Here is a 25,314-nt window from a genome sequence, read left to right as displayed (position 1 = left end):
ATGCAGTCTGGTCCTGAATGGTGCTTGATTTGTGAGCCAGGCCAGCTCTCTGCATCCAAATGACAGCCAGGGTGATTAAAGTCGCTCACCACTGCATTTGACAGAAGGCATCGACCTCTGAGTCAGCTCTGGCAAACCTGAAGTACTCGGTGCTTTGAAGCGCTGGCACTGGGTGCCACATGAGTCCCACCATGCAAATTGTTTCTAAAAATGTTAGTTAGTTATCAACCTAAGGAAACACCAGCCCTGCTGGACAGTGCAGTACAGCTACTGTTAAGAAATTTCATACCATACAGAATTTTACTGAACATGAAAAGGTATTGTGTGCTTGTGCCTAATGCATTTATTTGTTCTTGTCCTCAAAGTTGCCAAATTACATTTAGTTTCTGACCCTTTTGTCTGTATATATTTCAATAGAGAGGTGAAGTGAACACAGCACTGGCCCAGCGAGAAGTCCTTCTATCTTTTTAACAGCTGCTATACAGAGCATGGCAATGCAAGCTTCCTCTGTGTGTAACCTGCAAGAAGCAGAAATGTTGTTTTGTTTTCAGTCAGAAAATCTTGCTGTTGAGTCAGAGCTTGGGCTGCCTGCTCAGGAACCTGGTTAGAGGGCAGGTATGACACTGCTTTCTGTGATGCCGAGATGTGCAGTAGGACTGGCTTGGGAATGATGTAGTAAAAAACATTGTTGTATCCAGCACCGATACCAGAGACTGTGTTAGCAACCCTGTTCTGATTATAAGTTTGTGTTTCTATTAGGTCTTGTTGCACATTAGAGCTAGTAATGGGTGAAGAATCTTTCAGTCTAGAAACAGGCCAGCAATAGCTGTTGCTGCTATTTGTCACATCGCCATATTAATAGAATGTGATGCAGCCATGCCATATAGTACCCCAGTTCAATTTATCTTCTAGAGTCAAGTGGATCAGCAGTGAAAGTAGAGCTCTCTGAAGAAATTCAAGTGCAGTGAAAGGTGATGCTAGCCTCCTGTACACCACTCGCCTGTCCTAGGTTGCCTGGTGTAAGTGGAGGTGGTGAACTTCAATGTGATCTTCTTACTAAGAGCAGAACCACCGGGGCAAGGCATTCACCCTATAAAATATCATGTTTTTCTAAGTTGGCTCTGTTCAGGGACAGGGTTTTGACCAGATCCTGGAACTTAAGGAGCTTGGCTAATTTGTACAGAACCATGATGTTAACAGTGAGTGTCCCTTATATCCATGCCCCTTCATTTTAATCAAGCATCTTTGGTAACAGAACATGCCCATTAACCTCAGCTCCCAGGGGTGTATAATGTGTGGCACGTGAGTCTGTGTGCATGAGCGCGTGGTCGCACGTGAGCATGTGTGCGTGTGTGCTCAGATGTGCCTCACTGCAGCTGCAGAATTAGAGCAAAAAATATCGATAGTACAAAGCGTTCCAACTGACTTCATTTCCTGCCGATAACTCCCTGAAGAGGAGGGTGAGGCTGAGCGTTTGCAGCATTAGCTTAATGGTGAGAGGCGAGGGCAGGGTTAGCAGGAGGAGATATTTCAGAATGCAGCCAGCAGAATGGTGGGTTCAAAAAGCGAGTTTCCCTAGAAAATGCTGTTCACGTTCACTTCCTGTGAGCTTGCCTTTGTCAGAGGAGTTGATGTATGAACCCAGCCCAAAACAGGATGCTGGCTTTTAGAGTTGATTGCTCTTTGAAATGCAAGTTCTTTTTTTTTTCTTTTTTTTTTTTTTCTGTGGCCACCCCATCCCCTTTATTTTTCAGTTGAGAATTAAATTGCTTGAGTGGAATCAAGAAAGGTTGAGACCTCCATTTCAGGAGAGTCAAAAACTCAACTGGTAACAGCTGCTGTTTAATAATATAAATTCTGGAGAATGGTGTGGGTATCACCAGCCTACTTTGAACACATAGATGGACAAAACAATCTCAGATAATGGTACAGACAGGCATGTTCTAATAAACTCTAAACAAACATTTTAACCAAACAGAGATTCAATCTATCTTGCAGAAACCCACAGCTCCCTCCACCCTCTGCTAATCCACCACCCTCACAAACACACCTTCCCAGATTCAGTGCCCACATTGACACACCCAAACAAACTAGCTATGGGGACACAAATACTTGTGACTTCAAAGCCAGACTGGATGGGGCCCTGGGCAGCCTGGTCTAGTATTAAATGTGGAGGTTGGTGGCCCTCCATGTGGCAGGGGTGTTAGAGACTCATGATCCTTGAGGTCCCTTCCAACCCTGGCCATTCTGTGATTCTGTGTGTGATTCTGTGTGAAATATCTGAGTCAAAATTTCAGTTGCCCCCCAAAGCTTTCCTTCCTGAGTGGCTGCTGAAGAAAGAACTGCCACATCCCCACATGTCCTTTCTATTGATTTAGTATCGTAGAGGTGTCCCTTACTCCATAATTCATTGCCAAAAAGCAAGAGGTCAGCAATTATTATATATGGCATTGCTAAGCATGGCAGAATTAGTTATACTGTGTCTTTTTCAGGCACGCCAGGATGAATGATTGCATATAGCAAGAGCATCAGTCATTTGGTCTGAAGTGAACTTGCTCTTTTGGCCTCACACGTATCGAAGAGAATCAACTGGGAAGCTGCAAAACCCAGGGGTCCACAGCACAGCATTTTCTCACCTCTGTGAAATATGTGTTAATCTGTCTGCTTTAATGTTATTTGTGATGACTGTTGTTTTTTTTTTTCTCTCTAGAGGAACAGATGTAGAAACTTCTTTTGCATGTACCAACAAATGAGTCTTATAGACATCCCAGAAAGTCTGTAAACAGAGATACAGAGGGTCACACTCCAGAATATTTCACATTCATGTTTGCACATACACATCATGTAAAACACTCAGCTCCTCAGTACAACCTCCCTTAATAACATCTTTCAGAAAGTTCTTGCAGTTAAAGCATGTGAGTTGTTTGTAACATATCTTTTGGTATACTTTTCAGTCCAGGAAAAAAGAAAGCCTAGAGCAAATCCACACTTTGTGTCTTCGTTTCTGGAGAAAAACACGCACTATATTTTTGCGCCTTTCTCTCCTTGCTTGTTCAGGAAGGAAGAATAAACATTAATAAACCGAGTACTGTGTACCATGCTCAGAGCAATGGCATTTGGGAATTCTGCCGGCAGAAAAGATTTACTTCATGACAAGATACTTTGGAGCATAAATAAGTAGAGTGGAGAAGTGTGGGGGGGTGTAGCTGTAACTCCCTGTGCTTTATTAGTGTGGGTAAAGTGATACTATCCATGTCTAGCAGTTTTCTTTTCTGTAGGCCCAAGTAGTTTCCTCCACAGAGTAAAACCTCTGAAAGCAGAAAGAAAATACTGAAATGGACTGAGCACAATGAAGCAACTGTGGTATCTAACTGGCACCTCGTTTTGGCAGTCTGTTTACATGGCAGACATCTTGAAAGTGACATTTGTGACCAATGCCCACAGTGAATTCCCTGAGTATGAAATTCTCCTGCTACTGCTACAGCAGGCAATGCATGGGCGGCCAAAAGTATCTTGCCCTCCCCACCCTAACCTGCTTCTCATCGTTTCAGTTCCTATCCATCCAACTTGTGCAGAACTTTAAGAAATGAACAGGATTTCCAACCAAGAAGGAATTTCATTTTTGTATTCCTTTTAGAATAATAATCTCAATTTTCTTAGAGTTCTTGTTACAGCATCCGCTGGTTGCTTACACTAGAGAGGATTCAACTAATCCAGTGTTTCAGCAACAGAAGATTATTTTGTCCTCTTGCCTAACCTCCAGATTGCAGTAACTCAGCGTATCATTCTTTTGGCTAAGAACTGAGCAACACTGTGTGTTGAACTTAGGAGATAATGAGACCACGATTTAAACTGACTAATTCCTATACTTTCTAAGGAACTGCAGGGGTCCTACAGCATTCAGTACTGCAAAAGTTAAGTATGCCATAAAAACAAATGTATTGAAACAATTTATTGGTACCAATAATCTGGGATTTGATGATGTTCACATTTAAATTCATTCTGGAGTGTTTTCCTCCATAGACAGCAGAGGCTTGTGTGAAACACTGCAAGGGAAAAGTATGCATCGCCTTCAGAAAAGATGCTTTAACCCTTTTCTGCCCCCAACACAACAACATGAAATTGTGTCACTTGAAAGGCAAAGAAGCCAAGCAGAAGACAAAGGGGGTGTTTCCAAATTCCTCTGCACCACCCTGCTCTCAGGAGGTGGGGACTGAAATTCTTGAGAAGGAGCATGTGCAAACAGTTGCTAAAACAGGAACAAGATGTATAGTTTACAACACTGCAGTCTGAATGGAAAGGGAAACCGTAGCAAAACATTCCTGAGGCTTAGTTTTTCCCATCTGAGATTTTGCACCTCCACAGAAGCTTCTCATTTCCAGTGCACAAGTCTGCCCTTCCCTTCAAAAGGAGGGATGAATGTCCTGCAATTTCTGTCCTAGTAACGTAAGAAATGAATTTGGAATGGAAAGAACAAGTCCTGCACTAGAGCTAGCCAGTGAGACCTCGCATGGGGACACTGTACTTATGGCTGCTTTTGTGCAGCACTTTTCTCAGTGAAGCTGTGGTCTCTCTTCAGGGAATCACCCAACAGCATGTTAGTACTGCTGATATTGTGCCTGAGAGTCCCAGCCATGGACCAAGGTACCAAAGCCATATCTTCTGTGCATTGCCACCTGATTTCTGCTCCTTTTCCACCTCTCAGACTACTTTGAAGAAAGTCCACTGCAACTGAAATTGGAGGAAAAGGGACACTTTAGTTAAAGAAAAGATCTGACTCAAATACAATGAGGATACCCTGCAGACTTGGAAAAAGAGACAACAGGGGAGAGACTGAGGCAGATGTTGGGGAGCAACTGCCAGCAAAAGAGAGAAATAGAGGCATAACTGGGAAGAGAAACAAACAAATAAATAAATAAACAGAGTGATAGAAATACGAAGGGGAGATAGAAAATGAGGGAGAAAATGCACACATGGTGTCCCCAAGTTTAGGCACAGCAGCAAAGTTTGCTGCTTGTTGTCTCATGAGTACAACACTCTGGGAAGGACAGTATCTGTTTAGATTTGTGTCTAAATTTAAACTCTGATTGCCTTGCCTCCCCTCCTCTCCTCTCGTCTCCCCTCCCTCCCTTCCTCTCACCCACCCGCCCTTTCTCCTTGTTCGTAGTGCAGGGCCAGTCACTGGGCTCTGTCAGTTTTCAAGCTGAGCAGGAGTGTGAATATTACATACTCTCCACAGCAGCGTGATTTTGCTCTGGCTCGGCTGAAGTTTTCCCACAGATAAGAGAGAAAGGGGTGGGGAAAGAAGATTGCCCTGAGGACACCTCTCTCTAGCAGGACATGGAGGTAAAGAAAACTTACATTTCACTTGCTTGTGGCTTGTTCCTAGATTCTGCATTAGTTGCACCTTGCAAAGCAGTTTCTCACGAAAGGTGGTTCAAAATGCCTTATTGTCAAGGTTCAGATAAATGTATCTCCACTACAATTCCATCCTCTGCCGTGGACCTCAGAATGTTTTACAGGGTTCAGATTTGGACGTGGGGGGAAGGTATGGGGAGAAATTATATCTGTGAAAGGGGAATGAGAAGGACTTTAGCAGTTAGTCTCTGAGGTAGGAAAATGAGTTACATTTTAATAGGAATAATTTTCAAATGGGGATTTGAAAATTCAGTAAAATTGTGCATGTAAGGAGAAGTGAACAAACTGTACAGGATTAGTGGACTCCTTGGGGTTGATTCCTAGCCAATACATAGAACAGCACTGTGATTTAGACCTACTTGTCCCCCCTCTTCCACGTGGATCTTGCAGTCTCACTTTCATTACCAGCAGCATTTTGGTTCAGGAAAGCAAACTTGAGAGCTGTTGCTGTGGCAAGGTGAAGGAACAGTGCAGCCACAGGACAACTGCTGTGCTTTTCTTCACGCTGTGTGCCTTGTGCTTCTAGGGAATAGGAGCTCTTGTCTCTTGGCAGGCACACTGCTGATGGACAGGGGTGTGGAAGTAGGAATGAGAGTCCCCTGCCTTTTCAGTTCAAACCTTCTCTTGTACAGCAGCTTCTTAGGAAGGTAGTTCACCTCTCTTTGTCTTCTTTCCCATTCATATGAAATGGGAGAGACAGTGCTTGCTTTGCTCATGTGAGATTGGATTCACTGGCTTTTCAAACCATTTTAAGTGACAGAGGAAAAATTGTGTTTAGGAGGGGCATGAAAGATAGAAATGCGATTACAACATTGGCAAAACCTCAAATGACGAAAGAGGACTTTGGATATTTCTTTCAGCAAAACACAGATCTTACCAAACACTTTATATTAATCTTCCCAGAAAAGCCTTTTCTTTGTGCACTGATGTGGCACCAGCAGTGTGGAGCACGCAACAAAGCCAGGCACCACTGTAATTTTTCTTTGAAGATTTCTAGCACATAGCTCATCTGGGCAGTTCTGATAACTCCCAGGTGTTAACATTGCAGCCCTTGTTATCTGTGCTGGCCTGCCCTGCAGACAGGGGTTAAAGATCAGGCACGTTCATTACAAGATAAGTCCTCAACAGACTATCTAAAAAATTTTGGTGTTGAGCAGAACCAAGCACTGCTGAAACCAATGCAGCGTAGATGATACGTGCCATGACAAATACGGAGCTTTATGAAGGTTTTTAGGTTTGTCAAAACCTGGATCAGTAGCTGTTACTGCTTGCTTCATACTTTTTCACTGTGTAGTATCCTGTCACGTCTCAGAGGGGCTGTTGAACTCTTAATTTGTTATCACTTCTCTGCACAGGAAGTAGCATATGGAGCAAAAAATAATTGAGGGCTGAAACAGATATTCTGTCTTGTTGAGGACACTTTGCCCCATCTCCTGTCCTCTCCACCGCAGGGGACTGCACCTCTCAATATTTTCTGTCATCTGCTTCAGGGGTGTTCTGTAGTTGCAAGGCACAGACCTCTGTTTCCTTTCAGGAGACATGTCACATTTGCAGTGGGTTCAACTGTCAGGAAGTTTCTCTGAATTATTTAGCCTATGACTTTCATCCTTTTGATTCTGATCCTCTACTTCAATATCCAACTCTTTACTCATGCTATCTTGTTTTCAGATCAGCTGTAGATTTATATCCTTATTTTTATAACACCTCAACTCCCCAGACACATTTTTAGTAGTGGGGGAGGGGGGGGGAGGTATAGGGGAGGAGGGTCTCTCCTCCTTGCCCCAACCCTCCAAAAAGGTGGTCAATGTCCCAAACCTAAGATATTAGACCAAAACAAAGCAAAGAGCAAAGACTTGAGTTCCCACCTGCCAATATTCTATTTCTTCCTGAGAATTTTCACAGGCAGCGTATGCAGGACACGGGAGGCTCATTACCGTTTACGCTTTAAAAAATGTGTAATGATCCTGTGCAACAGGAACAAGAAGTTCTGTCGTTTCCCCTTTTGCTTCATCGGCAGCATGCAGAGCTGCTTTGCGCTTTGCTGCTGGCACAACTGGCAAGTGCTTTGCTCCAGTGGGACACATGAGGATTACCAGCATTAGGGAAAGAAGGACAGAGGGCTGACCTAGACAGATGATTTCCATCATGTCTTTGGCAGGAAGACCCTGTTTTTGAAGAACTTACAGAAGCAAGACGAAAAATGAAGCAAGGCCCTGTTCTTGCTAGATCATATAATTTTGTAGTCTGATGATGTTCGAGATCTTTTTTGTTTTGTTTTTGCAAAGACCTAGCTCCTTGATGCAAGACAGATTTCAGAACTGGTTTTCATTCCAGTGTTAAAGCTGATCAAATGCGCTTGAAATCATGAATCTACCACAAACAGACTGTTAGCTGCAAGAGTCCATAAAGCAGCCACTAAATCTTTGCACCTACAGTAAAAAAAGGATTCTGTTTGTTAGCTTACACTTTTGGAATTGATCCAAGCTGTTTCATTCTCTTAGCTGTATTAAACCTCACTGAAAATGTTGTGAGTTAGGGCATCCACTGACAGCGCTTGTGGCTTTCTGCAGCTCATATTCTACAGCAGTCGTGGCATTCCTCTTTCCTGCTTCTCTGTAGGAGCTTGGGAGCATGGAGACATTTGAACTTGGCCACAAAACAAGGGGAAGTGATTCAAGCCAGAGTTTTACTTTGGTGGCTCCCCATGGTGCACTGGGTTCCCCTAGTTGTGAAGATGCTGCAAGTAACTTTATATCAGGAAGACTACTCTCTCCTTTGTGCCTACCAACAGATTTCATGTCTTTCTTTGCTGTCGTCAATCCCATGTCTCTTCTACAATTAACTCCTGCTGGATCTTGATTTTGCTTGTTGTTACATCTGCTAAGCAGAGGAAAGGCTCAGTTCTAAGCAGAGGCCCTGCTCAGTTTTTCACTTTCCTACTGTGCAACTTACTAGACATTTCTGCAGTCCCCAGCACTGTGCTCTCCCTACACCACAATGTCCTCATCTGTGACATCTGAGGAGTGGTGGCTCCACTGCTCTTTTCAGTAGCCTTATCTTTGTTGAGTGAAGATACCATGAAGAGGCCCTGGGACTGCTCTGACCCCTCTAGCTAGGAGCAGAGCTAAAATTTGTCTGACTCTGTTCTCCGTCTCACTGGGAGTCTGCAGAAACCTCTCTAGGTTCAAACACATCCCCTAACTGAGCTCCCTCAGACAGGCAAAGTCAGAAGCCGTTTTTTCTTTTTGCTGTGGTCAACCTAACATTACAACAGAGCACATTTCCAGGTCTAGCATCCCAACTGCTACATCCCTCCAGCAGCCATGGGGAATGATGCTCCGTCCCAATATACAAGGGAGCTATCCTTCTACAGAGCTGCTTACCATGACCTAGGAAAACTGCACAAAGTGTGCATCACTTGTTCCACAAGAGGACTGAAGTGGAGAGAATGAAGAATGAGTAGCCAAGAGGGCTGCAATTTGTGTCCTTTATGGCCCCTCAGAGCAGTAGAACAGTAATCCACATAAAGGTAGACCTAGTTGAGTAAGTTCCACTCTTGCAGCCATGGATTCAAGATAAGTACAGGCAGTATACCATGGCTAGCTCTGCCAGGAAACAATTTCCCTTTCTCAGGAAGCTGTTCTGTTTGGTTTTCAGTGCAAAAGTTAATATCTTCCTTTTCCACTTCTCTTTATTTTCTTTTTGCTTAACAGTATATGCACTTATCTCCAGTGTTTTCCCCCAGTCTCATAAAAATAACACATTAATGCAGAGAGTCTGCATCAATAAAGGGAAGAGTATTTAAATATATTAGGAGAGGTACCATATGACCCCAATTTACTCCTTAGGTCTGGACAAGTTTAGTTTTGCCTGACAGTAAATAGCATGTCTGCAGCAGAGCTGGAAAGGATCAAGTTTGCCAGACTTCCACAGTGTAGTGACTGGATGAAGCCCCCTTTTGATAGACAGGAAGGATCAAAACCAAAGCCCAGGGGGGTGCTGTGACCCTGACTTGTACTTGGAAGGGACCCAGGATAAACGGTGTGCAGAATCTAATCTTTTCTTGTGCCAGTAGAGAATGCATGATTCTTCTGAACCCTTCCTGTCCCTTACTCCCCATTTTGACTTTTGTGTGTCTGAGTTTCGTCAGTCATGGTGAAAGCTTTTTGGAAAAGCCTTCTTTCCTGTACTCCACAGTCTAATTGGCAGGACATATTACCGTTTAGCAGCATATTTATGCATACCTTCTCTACCACATTCCCAGGACCCGCTAATCTGAAGAACAGGGAAAACATCGGAACTGCTTTACAGATAGCTGCCATAGGTGTTGCTAGGAAGCCCTGCTGGCTTTTGGCTAGGAATTGACCAAGCCCATACAAACTAGGGGAGATTTTCTCCTCTGTTTCTAAGTATTTGGTTAATAACTCTAGAGGAGTGGATGCTCTACATCAACTCTATAACCTCATTTTGGGATCTGAGATAACAGCTGTAATAGCAGCAAAAAAAAAAAAAAAAAAAAAAAAAAAAAAAAAAAAAAAAAGCTGTTTGGAGGACCTGTCTATTTTACAGGTGAAGCCCTCTTGTTACCTGTAGGTGGTATAATACTGCAGAGGCGCAGCTTATTTTAATGTCTTATGGACAATTATATGCCATCAGCATCTTGAAACACAGCATGGATGAGGATTAATTTGGTCTATAGACAGGAGATCTGTTGTATAAGAAGTTACTTTACAGATTCACTGCACAGTTGCTTCACACCCAGGTTCTGTCAGAGACCTGGGGCTCTTTGTTCTTATGGTGTTTCATGTAGGTGTTTTACTTCATCCAAATCACTTAAGTATCCAGCTATGCTCTCATGCCAGAAATGCTTTTACATTTGCATCAAGTCTGAGGCATACCTCTGTGGTATTTTCTCCCTCAGTATATAGGTGTTGGTAATGTACTGACAGAGACAAGGCTTATCCGCCCCATTAGTGCAGAAAGAAGTTTTCACCTGTGAGAGAGAAGAGATTAGACTAAATTCCCGTCAGATAGGAATGCATCACTTGCTAAAAGGAGCTTCTTCAAGTCATCTTCAAAGGCTCAAACCTCACTTGCTAAATTGACACCTCATACAGATGTCATTTTCCTTCTGTTCTTAGCATAAAATTTTAATAGAACTCAAACCCCATACAACAGACAACGAAATGGTAAGCTATTTTTCATAACCTAGTGTGCTTGTGCACACTCTTTTGGTCAGCATGGATGACTGGTGGCCAATCTGCAAAGGATATTGATTTACCGGTGCCAGCTTCAAGAAAGCCTCTCTTCATCTCAAATGTCTGAAACTCATGGTCTTAATACCGTGCACGACTGGACCACAGCTCAGATTGTGCTGTTGTGTAGTTTGGCAGCTATGGCACACAGTGGTGCTTTTCTGAGCATACTGAAGCATTTCACAAAATTTAATACCTCTACCTTATGCTTTAGCAAGAAACCAAGCTATGTACTTCTTCTTAAGGCAAGAAATTTAGTGCTCACATAGAACACAGCTTTTCAAGGACAACAAATAATGTGTGCAGTTTGGAAAGCCTCAGTATCTAGTGGATGCAGATCAATTATTTGTTCAGTTTTGTGTTTTTACACAAAAATGCAAATGAGAGGACGGACAAACTAACTCAGAAGAATGGAGGCAAACAAGTCAGGGTGGCTGTACAGTCAGACAGGGGACAGGAATCTAAACCTTTTTACAGGATAAATGATCATTTAGCGCTTTGGAAAAGCAATGTGCCTAGGAATAATGGGATCAAAATGAAGATGTGAATGATTTAACTGGAGAGAGCATTAAAAAAGCCAATGGCAGGAGCTATCTTCTGTTGAGTTCAAGCAATAGTATTGATGGGGCCAGCAGAGTGGCAGGACAGTGCTGTTTCTGCAGTCCTTCTGTGTGTGCAGCTGCTGGCAGGAGTCAGCAGTAACTCAGCATCAGGACCAAAAAGCATTTATGATTCCTTTCTGCTACATCACATTGTTCAAGCTCTGCAAACTTCTGCCTTCTGGAAATTTAGGTCAAAATAAACCGACATAATACCTAAAAGACTCTGGGAGCTGTCATGTAACACACAAAACTGATGTTACTCTTTCTTCCTGTTTTAAGAATGGGTTTCTTTATCCTGTAAAAGTGTGAACTGCATCGGCAATAATTGCTGTTTCAAGTCAACCCTCTTGAAATACTTTACTGCTGAGTACCATTTTCCACTGATGTAAGTTTGGGTGAAAAAGGTCCACTTTGTTTCTCCTCTCTTTTCACATACACACACTGGAGCTTGTATGCCAGGTTTCCTAGGAATTTCAACCCTTGGGCCATGCAGCTTGCGTGTATTTAACTTGTGACATGTGTGTACTTTAATTTGGTTTCCTTGCTAGTATTTATAATGAGCATGGAGTTGTCAACACCATCCCTCCATGCAAACCCGGTATTTTCATTGCCAGTTTCAGTTTCAAGTTATTTGTTCTGTTAGAGGCACAGGGGCTGTCAGTGCAAGCAAGTACACACATGCACACTAGTCCTTTAGACAGCAGGTGTCTGTAAACAGAGCATAGAGGAAGAAAACGGATGGATTGCTAAATACTCTGGATTATGAGGTAACAGGGCACAGAAATGAAACAAGTCAGGCAGGTCATTCATGCAGAAGGGAAACAATTTTAGCACTGTCACTTTCATCTCTATTCTTGACACAACTGTCTTTTTCACTGATGCCAGGACTATTATCCTTATGTAATATTAAGTTCTGCTCTGCATAGCTCTTTCATCTCCTAGATCAATGTCTTTTCCACTAATATCAGGACTTTTAATCTCATGTAACTTCAAGTCCTACTTTGTATAATTCAAGAAACCTTTGCCCACAGACTGGACCATAGGATTTCTTGACCCTTGTCCTTCTACTCCCTTGTATGCACTGTGCGTGGAACTCACTGTATTTGACTGCCCTCCCACACGTCTCCTGCCCTCATCAGTGGCATCTCACACGCACACCATTCCAGTTCTGAACTCACATGGCTGCTATGGGTCACCCACCAGCTATTTCCTCATGCCAGATCCTTCAAGGCATTGCTCAGAAGTGTGGAGATCACGGTCCAGTCCTACAGGATCCATCCCATAGCAGCTTTACACTCTGACCCAGCAAACTGAGGTCTGCATCATCCACAGCAGCTCTTCAGGCCTTTGTAGCAAGCATCAGTTTAGGCTGTAGATTCTCAAAGGCCAAAGCTAGAAGCCTTATCTTTTTGTTACCTATGGGAAAGAAATCTGTCAAGTAATGCAGCTGTCACGTGGTATTTATTCTCTATCTGCTCTGCAAATTAAAAATTCCTGGATTATTCTCTTGTAAATTGAATATAATTTTTCTTCTCAAAACCTCTCACTTTAAGGTCTGTGAACTCATGGCTGTGCTGGTCAGAGCAATCTAATGCTGACTTACTCACTGAGTAATGTGCAGGCACTGAGTCTGTGCTTCTTGTACACCTGGTGCCAGTGCCCCACCTGCAGAAACTGACTGAGGCTGAAGGAACTCTGACTCTTCTTGTCACAGAAAGAACATGTAAGAGTTTCAGACAGCTGTTGGGAGAAAGAAATAGAACATTGGTGTGGGTAGGGTATTTCAAAGTTCCTACAAACATTGAGTTTCTCTTTTATGGGGTTGTCAGGAGAACTTTATAAGCTGGTTAACTCAGAAACAGGAGTAATTGTCCTTTTCAGATCACAGAAGAATCCCTATCAAAGGCTAAGCTGTAGCTTGAGGATTGCTTATGTGCATTCTCCTGAGGATATATCTCAGAATCATTCACCAGTGGAAATCACTAAATTCCTAATTACATTACAGCTGATCCAGACTCAGCTTGAAAATGTGGGTGGACATTCTCAAACATAGCTGCAAAATACAGCTGCCTGTATTTGTTTGCCCAGCGTAGGCCCAGCTCTGCAGGAGCTCCAGAGCTGCAGGGAGGGCAGCTGCTGAGAAAGAAGTCTTGCAAATCCAGTTTCTAAGAGCAGCAGGTGCTGCCGAGCTTTCCAGTGTCCCACTGAAAAGACTTCTCTGTGGATGTAGCTTAGCATTCACACCTCAAGTTGGCTGCTAGTTGCATGCTTACTATCACTTTCCTCCTTTCCATATCTGCATATCTTTTTAGACTAAATTCCTGGCCCAGATAAATATGAACCTCCTTCTCTGCCCTGCGTGTATCCAGCGTAGACCTAATTTAATAGCAATGTGTTACAAAGATAGTACAGTTCTAACTGATGTGTCCTGGAAGCCACAGCAGTTGGGAGCACTGTGTAAGCTCATTTACCCTTCTGACTTTCAGTTCCCAGCATGATAAATTGAGAAGAGTTGAAACCCTGTGCTGCTACAACCGGCTGTATCTAATATCAAGTTTAAATTTGGAGGGATCGCAATCTACATAAATATTTTAACCAAAGCATTTTGAACTGTCACTGCTTCTTCACATTCTCTGTGTCCGTTCATTGACAGTTCACTTACTTTGATTACTAATTTGGCCTTCCGAATAGCTTCAGATTAGACAATTAATTCAGACTGAATATGTACCCGCATCTTTAACTGCTCTATCAGTCCAAGAGCTGTCCTTCCTCATCTCACCTGAAGCATCTTGTGCCTGAGCCTCCTCTTATTGAAGTTCATCTTCAGACCTCTGCTAAAAGCCAGCCTTTCCCTTGCCCCACGTGAAGCAAGCAAAGGAGAAGCCAAACTGAAAAGCAGTTGAAAGCTAATTCACAGGGCTGAGCTGCTTCCTACGGCTGTTCCATTAAGTCTGCTCATTTCCTTCAGAGCAGCCACCCGTGTGTGTCAATTTGTGTAGGTGGGAGCGTAGTGTGACCTCGCACTGTGTGCTCTGCAGTGCTATGAAAGTTACTTAAAGCCACAACATGTTTCAGATGGTTTAAAAGAATAATTTTCTGCAAGGTACATTTTAATCAACAGAAAGCTGTTTGTTTCAGAAGCTCTATCAGATAACTATGGCTCATGTATTGTATACTCTGCTCTCAAATAGTATGCACACATCCCCCATTTTCCCAGCTGCCTTTCCCCTGTGCCTCAGGTGAGGAGAGACTAGGCTCAAGTAGGCTGGATATACCTGCCTCACAGATGGCATCACTTCCCCACTCTCTGCAGGCAGCTTGGGAGGTTCTGATGGTTGTTCTTCCATTAGCTCCCCCCTCATTCTTCTAGAGCAGCAAGAGCTCCCTTAGATAAGACCTAGAAGTACACATGGAGAAGCACCACCAAATAACTTGGGGCAACTGACAGGCTTGTGTAGTCCCCAGACCAGCAGGAGCAACAGTCAGAAGCCAAGAGGGAAAGCTTTGGAAGCTGAGAATGATCCTGGGGAAAACCCAGGCCAGGAGTATAAGTTGTGCAAGCATCTGATGCAGATGGTGTGCTGGGTAAGTGGATGATGTCTTACAATAGCTATTAATGCTCTTCTTCAGTACTACTATCTCACCCCTCAACCATGGAGAGATTTACTAGTAGCATGAATATCTCAAGGACAAATCCCAGATACTGGTTGCTGAAGGACACATGGGACACATGGGAAGACGTGCTTCAGTCCAGCCAGACTGCAGTCTTGATCACAGCTGTTGTCAGCTGTAGATTAGGACATCAGCATCACTGTACTAGTAGTAAAGATCAGCCCTTGGCTCTGAAGGAGCTGTTTCAGATCTGGTGTGTCTCTAAATTCCTAAACCACACAACTTCAGTGACTTACCTATTCAAAGAATAATTTCTGAGAAATAACCCTTTTCGTCCCCCCCAAAATCTTTCATGTGCATTTTAGTTATCTGCAGTAGCTCACGTCTGGTTATATCAACCAAGTTTTCAGGCAGCAGTTGTTGCTAGAGGGCTCCCATCAGACACAGAGGTGGTGTTGCTGACAGGTCTATATATCCTGCCTGACACACAAGAAAAAACAGAGTTACTCCTGTGAGCTGAAAGTTGTGTAGGCGTTCATTTTGTTAAGTTTGCAGTGGTGGTGTTTGAAAGAGATCAGGGTTCTTCAGTTATTTAGGAAAGTGGTGCAAGGGCTCTGAGTTGATGCTGAATCTTACTGCCAAAGTAATGCCCATTAGCTTCCTTCAATGTGACTTTTCTTGGGATAGTTAAGGGACCTGGTTTTCATCATCTCTATTCACATTTTTGTAATCTCAACTAATAGAAATGGTCAGTATTATCTGCTGCAAGATTCTGGCTCACTGTCAGTACTCATGTTTTAGACACACAAAGTATTTCCCGAAAAAACACTTTGCACTATTATAAACTCAGAAAAAGTGGAAAAAGACTACAGATGTGTCACTAGTGTTCACTTGGAGCAAGAGAAGAACTCTACAATATTAAAACTGTTCTTTTAAGGCCAAATTCTCATTTATGATGACCAGGAATTTCTTGAAACTCTTTGTTCCAGATAAATATGGCCAGTATTTTTAAACAGACATACTAACTCAAAAGAAATTGAAGAACTCTGAGTTCCCAGGCTTTCATAAAAGGAGGACACTTTCAATAAATTTTCTAGAAAAGTTAGACTTAGTAAGTTCAGAGATCTTTCTTTGTTAAATTAGTGGCATGGTAGCATGTCATTACTGAAGGCCACTGATGGCTCAGCTCCACTATTGCTGGGTAGCTGTTAGATGGTTTGAAATACATTACCACTTACTCTAGTGTTATGCTAAGTTACTGATTTGTGAATTTTGCTGTATTTTTTTTTTTCTTGAAGCTGTAGCACCTAGAAAATCTCAGCCTCTCCTAAAGAGCATGTCTTGCCCTCATCACAACAGTGTCTGGAATAAGTCTGGAATAGAGATACTAATGCATGCCAAAGACTCAGAAAGGAGAACCCTGTGTGGTGCGTCTGGGCTTAAAACATATCACTGACGATCTTTTGAAGTTGGTGATGTTTCAGGTTACAGGAAAGCTCCTTCTGCATAGGGCTGCTCCGTAGAAAAGCTACTATACTGCATGTATGGTCAGAGCCTCCGTGCTTTTCAGTGTTACCCCCTTCATATGCCTTAGTATGGCTGGATTCAGCCAGACAGCAACTTTATCCACAAACCTTTTCCTGCTGTCTGAAATTACTTCCAAGCCGGCTGCTTGGCCTGTCTGCAAGCTGTTGTGTCAGGTTTGTAATGTGGCAATTACATAAGCACAATCGTTTTACAGGAAAGGCTGAAAACATTTCTCCTTGAATTGATTGAATGTGTTAATGAAGCTTATCTGCTCGCCCTGTTTCTGAGTTACCTTGTCTGTAGGTATCTGGCCTTGTAGGTATCTGGTCAATGTAGATTTTTACCTCTCCAATGAGTTCATCTGCTCTTTCCTCTTCATTGACCAAGCAAATCTTCTTATTTATTTTAAAAATCTAGAGATCATAATGATCATGATCTCTTCTTACTGTACATGGCACTGCTTCTCCCCTCCATAATGTTAAGACTCATAGATGCTTAACAGCCTTTTATTACAGCTCCCTACCTCTTCTCTGGGCCTCCTGTGTGCTCACTGCAATAGGAGTCCTCTCGGCCTCCTAGTCTCTTCTGAGCCTTTTTTGCACATTCTCTCATCTAAATCTTACTTCAGTGTTTCATTTTTTCTACTTTCATCATCTTTGAGCTTCTCTTTCCTCTCATATTGTTGACTTAGAGGTCTAGGGAAATCATACGCTGACTCTACTCACTGAGCCTATGTACACTATTGTGCACGCAGACAATTGTTATAGTACAGCTGTACAGCAACAGACAGGAAGAGTAAGCTGAACAAACAGGCCAAGAAAAACAAAGGATGCACGTGACCAAGGCATGAAATCTGTAGTCTAGAAAAGTGTCCTTAAGACACCCTTATAACTGTACAGCATATTATCTCTTTCTTTATTTTCCCTAAAAAAATCTGGTTCTGTTAGAAACCAGACTGAAAGTCTATTAAAAAAGATCAGCCCTTTGTAGGTGCTAGAAGTTCTCAGGACATACTTAGGAAGAGTTCCATGGAAGCAGAGCTTCTCAATTAGTATGTGCCAAAAGTATTCTGTATTGCACAGAATCCAGATGGCTACATTCCATGGACACAGACATGAAATGCAGATACCTGGTCTGCATGCATGTTCACGCAGTACTGTGTCTGAGCTGATGGTTCCCTTGGTGCGAGCACAGCATCAAATGAATGTGTCCCATTTGATCCTGTCATGAACAGCTGTGCAACACTGCGACTATAGGGATCAGATCCCTTTCAATGGGAAATCTTAATGCACAGTGTAGTCATCTTCAGATATGACTTTTGTGGAAAACTAGTGGGCAGTGGAAGATAATGTCAAAGTGGAACTTGTGTAGCCCAGACTAAAATTCTGCCCTGGATTTTGAGTAGCTGAGCACAAGTCATTCTGTGCAAGATAACTGTACTGTTTATGCAGAACTGAAACACTGTAATCCATTCTTTGGCCTGGAAAAAACCTTGCAGTCATCGCCTGACTGCTGCCTCTTTCACTTCACAAGGCATCTGCCTGCTGGGCGTAAAAACTTGACCAGTGCTTGGAGTTCTGCTTCTGTACAAGCCTGGAGTTGTCCCTTCTGACCTGTTCATGACCGGCATGCAGCCCAAACCAAACTGGTGTTAGAAATGAGGCATTTCCTTGTTACATTCCCCCTGCCCCACATCCTCATCTCTATTGCCCTCTCCTTTCCCTGGGAGAATACTTTCAGCCCTGTAATAACATATTTAGGCAGCTTATGAAATGCACTGTTCACAGGGAAGGAAATGGCAGTGCTCCTGTGTTGCTGCAGGTTTCTGCAGTTGCCTCAGCCAAGGACTCCCAAAACACTATATGTACAAGGAAAATAAGTTTTAAATGGTCTGTCACCCTCTTCACCGAGCAGCAAGTCTTGGATGATCAGCCAGATGCCTCACTTTGTACACGGCAGAGCCAAAAGCCGCTCCCGTCTCCAAAGGTGACAGGCTGAGCTTACATACATGCTGGCCCTGCGCAGGCCCACAGCCCAGCAGAGACCAGGTACTGCAGTTCACTGCTTCTTTAGGTAAAGGTGGCACTTGATCAACCCCTTCTTGGCAGCCTTTGATAGATATGATAAGATAGTTGCTCAGGAAGTGGATGGCCTGGGTTCAGTTCTGTCGTCAAGGGGTGTGGCCTTGAGACTCTGTGTTCTGTCTAACAAGAGATGATTTTTAATCTGTTGCTGAGGTCAGAGCTAGGGCAAGCACTCACCAGCCTTCCTGCTAAAGCCCTGCCAGCACGTAGCAATGAATCCACAGTTCTCTAGGGCAGAGGAAAGTGTGCACCTGTGTCCTAGAGGGCTGAGTTCTCTCCTGATACTATCTCGTAGTATGTCTCCTAATAGATTTCCCTCAAAACTGTCTCTGTGTTGTATGCAGCAATTGCTAATGCACATAAAAATGCACAAAGTAATACATCTCTCAGTCATGAAGGTTTTGAAGGTTTGGAGTGATGTTCTGGTAATACAACTTACAGGCACTAAATAATTGCTAAATTCTTTCATTACTAAGTGGGACAGTCAAGGTTTAATGTGCATCATTTGCAGTGATACTGGTTTTACTGATCTCACCAGGCACTGTTTAGAAAACACAGACCAGGCACTCCTGAGAATTATATACCATGGCATAAAGAAAAGAACAACTTGTCATAAATCGAACCTCAGAAATTTGCAACGCCAGCCAAAGACTAGTACAGGGTGGCTGGCGTTCTCTTCCTATATAAGGGCCTTTCCAGACCAGATAGGATAAGTTATTAATAAAATCTAGATAGGCATACAGGAGTCTGCTTTCTTCACTTTTGGGTCCAGGAGGCTGTGAGGAGAGCAGCAGAAGTCCCACCTGATTAAGTTAAACTAAGACTTCATGCAGTTATGCTGAGGAGAAGAAATACCTTTCAGAAAATGTTATGAAAGCTGGCATTGTTACCAACCGCTCATCAATCATGAAAAACAACACTACAAAACATTAGCATTGTACCCATTTTGCAAGAAGTGCATCAAAAAAGGAAGGCGGGCAAGAATGCCAGGAGATCTCCATGGATCAGTTTGACACTGTACCGCATGACATCCTTGTCACTAAATTGGAGAAAAATGAATTTGATGGATGGTTCACTCACTGGATAAGGAATTGTCTGGATGGTTGCACTCAGTTGCAGTCAGTGGCTCAATGTCCAAGTGGAATCTGGTGATCTGGAAATGGAGTGGCATTCCTCAGAGATCAGTGCTCCAGTGTTATTTAACATCTTTGTAGGTGACATGGACAGTGGGGTTGGGTGCACCTTCAACAAGTTTGCAATGACACCAAGCTAAGGGGTGTAGCTGACACTCCAGAAGAAAGAGTGCTATCCAGAGGGACCTGGACAGGCTTGAGATGTGGGCCCATGCCAACTTCATGAAGTTCAGCAAGGTCAAGTGCAAGGTCCTGCACCTGAATCAGAGCAATCCCAAGCACAGATACAGGCTAGGTTGCAAATGTCTTGAGAGAAGCCCTGAGAAGAAGGATTTGGGGGTGTCGGTTGATGCAATGTTCAACAAAAGCTGGCAGTGTACACTTGCAGCCCAGAAGGCTAACTGTAGCCTTGCATCAAGAGAAGCAAGACCAGCAGGTTAAAGGAGGTGATTCTGCCCCTCTGCTCTGTTCTCATGAGACCCCACCTGGAGTATTGTGTCCATTGCTGGGGCTTCCAACATGGAAGGACATGGAGCTGTTGGAGTGGGTCCAGAGGAGGGCCATGAAGATGACCAGAGGGCTGGAGCACCTCCCCTGTGAGGACAAGCTGAGCGAGCTGGGGCTCTTCAGCCTGGAAAAGAGAAGGCTCCAGGTGGATCCTATAGCAGCCTTCCAGTATGTGGCGGGGCCTACAGGAAAGCTGGAGAGGGACCTTTTATAAGGGCATGTAGCAACAGGACAATGGGAAATGGTTTTAAACAGGAAGACAGTAGATTTAGATTAGATATTAGGACAAAATTCTTTGCTGTGAGGATAGTGAGACACTGGGACAGGTTGTGCAGAGGTTGTGGATGTCCTCTCCCTGGAAGCATTCATGGCCAGGCTGGATGGGACTTTGAGCAACCAGGTCTAGAGGGAGGTGTCCCTGCCTATAGCAGGGGGTTGGAACTAGGAGACCCTAAAGATCCCTTCCAACCCAAACTATTCTGTGGTTCTATGATCAACAGCAAAGGGGGAACTTCTTAGAGGGTAGTTTAAAATAACCCTTATCTCATTTTATTTGCATTCTAGTCACTCTCTGAAGCGGAAAGCAGATAGTATATTTGCCACTTCTAATTTCCTAGGGTCTACAGATATTTCCTCTGGCACTGGCTTCTCTCTTCTTCCCAGCTCCCCCCAGACTGTCTGGCTCTGCTCATAGCAGCAGGTACAGCATTGCTGGGGATAACATTCTGCACCTGTACTTGAATACCCTTAAGACATCATTTAGCTCCAGCCACCTACTTAGTGATGTCTGTAGCCCAGTGCAGTTTGGGTGTTTTTTTTTTTTTTTTTTTTTTTTTTTTTATTTATTTACAATAACCATTGGCTTTGATCTGCAGAAACTCTAGGCAATCCCAGGTTACCTGGAGAGAAGTACCAGAGAAGGAGCCTGAGCAAGTTCCTCATCCAAATAAATCCCTTTACTAATTTCAACCAGATATCTCCCACCCTGGCCTAGTTCACTAGTCTTCCTTACATGAGCCTTTAAATCTGGCAGATCTAAGTCCCTGTAGTTTTGAAACAGCTGCTCTGTATTTGGGAACTGCTTGCTGTCTTCTAGAGGAAGGCTGCTCATCATTACTGAGTTGAAATATCCTCCTGTTACACTTTGTGCAGCGCTTGACTCTGAGTGCCAAGATGGCAACAGTTCACAAGGGAAACCTTAGAGGAGAAAATTAAGCCCAGACCACTGCAAGTCTTAAAAAAATGTTTCCCTAAAGTAAACTCTTCCCAAACATGGAAAAATTTTACATATTTTTACATATTTCATGTAAAGTAAGATTTTCCTGCCCTTTCTCCTAAAACCCAACATACAAGCTTCCTTTGAAGTCCCTGTTCCTCGTGCTATTCAGTTCTGTGTTATGGTCAGAACTTCTCACCATTACTGTGGCTATGTAACAGCCTTGCTGTTGAGTTCAGACACACACTCATCTTATTCAGTCAGTCAGTCAGTTCAATCATTTGTGGTGGGATAAGTGTTGACCTGGGTACCATTTCTGAGGAGGGATGTTACACGTCTCAGAGTTACTCTTGTGGCTAACTTACTTGCAAACTTGATAGATAGGCTGCAGTGATTTGCTCTCAGGCAAGAAGCTTGCTCTCTACTGTAAAATTTACCAAAAGGGAGGATTTAAGAAGATACCTGACATTTTGCAAAATTTAGGTGTTTAGCTTCTGATAAAAGAAGCTAAGAAAACAAGAACAAAGAAAACATGACAGAAAGAAAAGTAGAAAATTAATATTTCTTTTCCAGCCTTCGGCAGAACTGCAAATTTGGGACCTATCTTCACCTGGAAAATAACTGCAATAAAGCTCTGCTATGACAGGTTTGCAGAGATGTGGCCCACACAGTACTCATCACAACTTTTGCTGTGGTGGACCACAGCACAGTTACTGTCGCTTCTGTTCTGTAATGAATGGTAGGAAATGCAAGTAGGAACCTTGGACTTGAATCGCAGGGAGCTACATTGACACAATGACAGACAGGACTGGCTATAAGGTATCACAGCAGGCACAGCTGCAGCTACTTCTATCTGGGGCTTCTGCCAATAGTTAAAATTTACCATGAGCAGATGAGGAGCACAGCATTGCCAGATAAGAGGCCAAGTGAATAAATAAACCACATAAATCCCTCCTGAAACAGAGAGTTGGACAGTCTCCAATGAGAATGATTTGTGAAGAAGGCTAGAGAAAGAGATGGGAAGAAAGATGCTTTGCTGGGGTGAAGAGGGGTCAGTGTAGCAAGAAGAGGTTTGTTTATTCAAGGCTTACGTCTTGGGATGTGTTGCTTCTTGAGCCAGGGGCCCGTGGTACTGCTGAACTCCAGTCGGAACCATCACTGTGAGATTTCCTTCTAGGGATGTAAAAATGGGCTACACAAGCGTGAGCCCTCCCACTTCCTGGGTGATCTACGTTCAGCCTCAGTGATACTTTCTTGGATCACCAGAATTAATAAGCTCAGGTTGTGTCTGGATTCTAGCAATTTTTGCAGCCTCATTCCTCATGCTGTGGCTTAGTTATTTTCCCATCCTCTTGCCTTTCAGTTTCCTCCTTTGGGGGAGTTTGTGTTCTAAACCAGCCCTTCTCACTTATTTCTCCTTTTGCAGTCCTAACAATGTTCCCCTTTCAAAATAATCTTGATGCCACTGCAGTGCTCACATGGACATAGATAAACAGTTTAAATTATGTTGGCATGAGGATGCAAACAGGGATTCATCTAAGTGGAAAATGCAGAGAGATGGCTTTGAATGAAACTGAAGACTATATATTAGATTTATCCATGGGTAATTTGGGTCCAGTTGTAATTAAAACCTCTTCTTGAGCTTTTTAAAGTTCATTTAAACAGGACTTTCTTACAAGCTGTCTAATCTTAACTGCACTTACACAAGAGTTGACATAACTGGTGCCTGTTAGGAGAGATTGAAAACAAAAATTCAGTTACCTAGTTCCTGCCATTGAACCAGACTAAAAGAGAGGCAGATTTGCCCAGGTGAACCAAAACTTGTCTATTCTGCACTATTTTCTGCTTTAAGGCTAAGACTTATACCCAAGGATCCATTCAAGTTTTTTTAGATTCTCTTCTTTGATCAGTAAATGAACCTAAGGGTAGAAAATAATGGTTTGATATGTCGGCCTCTTTGGACACTTACCCTCAGAACAGGTTATCCAGGGATCCTCCTAACTGAAGGTTTTATCAATTCACTTCATACAGACATGGTATTACTATGTTTTGCATCAATATTGAATATTACTGTGGCTTTTAACCACGTCAGACTGGTCACACACACACATTTGGCTGGTAGAGAGGAGTATTCATGATATGTTCTCCAATGCAGAACCATAGAATCATAGAAAAGACCTACCAGATCATCCAATCCAACCGTCCACCTATCATCAACAGTTCTCATCAAATCATGTCCCTCAATATAACGCCTAAATGTTCCTTGAACACCTTCAGGGTCGGTGACTCCATCACCTTCCTGGGCAGCCCATTCCACTGCCTGACCACTCTTTCAGAAAAGCGGTATCTCCTAACATCTAGCCTGAATCTCCCCTGGCACAACCAGAGGCCATTCCCAGTTGTCCTAGTCACACAAGAGAAGAGGCCAACTCCCAGCTCACTATAGCCTCTCTTCAGGAATTTCATATTCTCTCCAGATAGACTGAAACGGTACCTTATATGTTGTGCTTTGTGAATATGCAGTGACTTATATGAAATGCAACATTTTTCCACAAGTCCAGTAAAAGATTGTCCAGGGAGAAAAGATTAGCTCTTACTTGAAGATATGGACACCCCATATCTTCATGGGGCAACATGGGAGGAGATGATGCTGTCAAAACTTCTTCGCTGCTTGATGGGCAAGAAAGTAGGATGTCTCTGATTCACCAAACTCCATCTGCACAGGGGGAGTCCTTTCCAGAGGGAAGTTGCATAACCTCATCATGGGGATAAGAGGTGTCCACCCCCAGCGGAGCCCCATCAGAGGGCACATGCCTTGCTACAGAATAACACATCACTCTCAAAATGTTGTCTTCTGTGACAGAAACAGGTACCTGAGACATTTGAGAATGGCTTTCTTGCTCTTTTAAGGCAGCAGATTGTGAAGGAGTTCAGTTATACTGAAAAAAAAAAAAGAAAAAAAAAGGTGCTTCTATCAGATGAAGGTTGTATTGCTCCCTGTGCAAGCTGAGATAGTGACCCCAAGGTACATGGTGTAAGCTTCCCCCTGCAGACAAGGTCTTTGAATGGTTCGCTCTTTAAATCCTGCAGCTACCTTACTGAAAATTGAGACGGGTACATGTGATGTCTGGGAAAGCTGTGAGCAGAAGGCACGAGTCTGCCTTGAGAGTGTTGCTTTGCAGGGTCAGGTGGGGAAGGGGAGCCTGTGCAAGGCTCTGGTTTCTCCCGCATTCACTTTAATTTCAAAGGAAACCACAGCATCGTTTCCCGGTATTTCTTACTGAACTCCAGCAGAATGTAGTGATGTTTATTTTGGCAGGAGCTTTGACCTAAGCAGATTCCTGTCCCCAGACACCTCCCCCATCCCTTCCTTGGCTGTGTAGGTACTATAGGTGTGGAGCTGCTCTTCCTGTGCCACACTGTAGGCCGCAGCACTCCCTGTGCCCACACTGACCCTCTGCTATGCCAGCGTTCTTTTCTGTTGAGTGGCACGGTGAACCTGAATTAAAAACAATCTTCTTTTTTTTGATTGGGTTATTTGTGGTCAGAATTACATCCCTGACCTGGTGTAGGGCACAGTCCTGCAGGCAAATTTCATCAGCAGAGTCGAGGAAGGGTAAGAACAGGAGCTGCTCAAAGCAGCACTGTGGGTAGAGAGAAAAGTTCAAAATATGCCTTGACTGCTGTACTAACAAACACGTGCCTTTGAGAGCCAAGTACCTGTGTTAGCAGTGGGTGGGAGGGCTGTGAAGAAAATCATATCACCGTCTGAGCAGGACACGTCAAGATGGCCTTTCCTCAGACTCTGGCCCAGTGAGCAGTGGTGAGGTCTGGCCCCTCAGCTGCAGTCTGCTCCCTTGTTGGGCCGTGTCACCAATGCTGTTACTGAAATGATTGGGGTTAAAAATAACCTGGTAAAGAGTTAAGGGAAGTATTTTTAGCCCAGATCATTTCAGTGAT

The 25,314-nt window shown here is 43.4% G+C and overlaps 1 protein-coding gene and 1 long non-coding RNA gene across 4 annotated transcripts in view; one reads left to right on the top strand and one right to left on the bottom strand.

Moving 5' to 3' along the window:
* Positions 1 to 1,829: 1,829 nt before the first annotated feature.
* On the bottom strand, positions 1,830 to 8,624 carry LOC146545508 (uncharacterized). Its single transcript, XR_014887445.1, has 2 exons — positions 5,362 to 8,624; positions 1,830 to 4,731 (listed from the first exon to the last, which is right to left on the bottom strand). It is a non-coding gene; the product is annotated as an uncharacterized LOC146545508 (long non-coding RNA).
* RCSD1 (RCSD domain containing 1) overlaps positions 5,143 to 25,314 on the top strand; it is a 34,178-nt gene continuing 14,006 nt past the window's right edge. For all 3 annotated transcript variants that reach the window (XM_085240175.1, XM_010721775.3, XM_085240172.1), the window contains exon 1: positions 5,143 to 5,346. In XM_085240175.1, coding sequence (XP_085096301.1) covers positions 5,341 to 5,346 — 6 coding nt within the window. In that variant the 5' untranslated portion in view covers positions 5,143 to 5,340. The remainder of the gene's footprint in view (positions 5,347 to 25,314) is intronic.

This window comes from Meleagris gallopavo, chromosome 1 (genome assembly GCF_905368555.1).
Source record: "Meleagris gallopavo chromosome 1, MGAL_WU_HG_1.1, whole genome shotgun sequence".
Taxonomy (NCBI): domain Eukaryota; kingdom Metazoa; phylum Chordata; class Aves; order Galliformes; family Phasianidae; genus Meleagris; species Meleagris gallopavo.
Note: the sequence above shows the minus strand (reverse complement) of the source record. Positions and strands in the feature narration are given on the sequence as shown.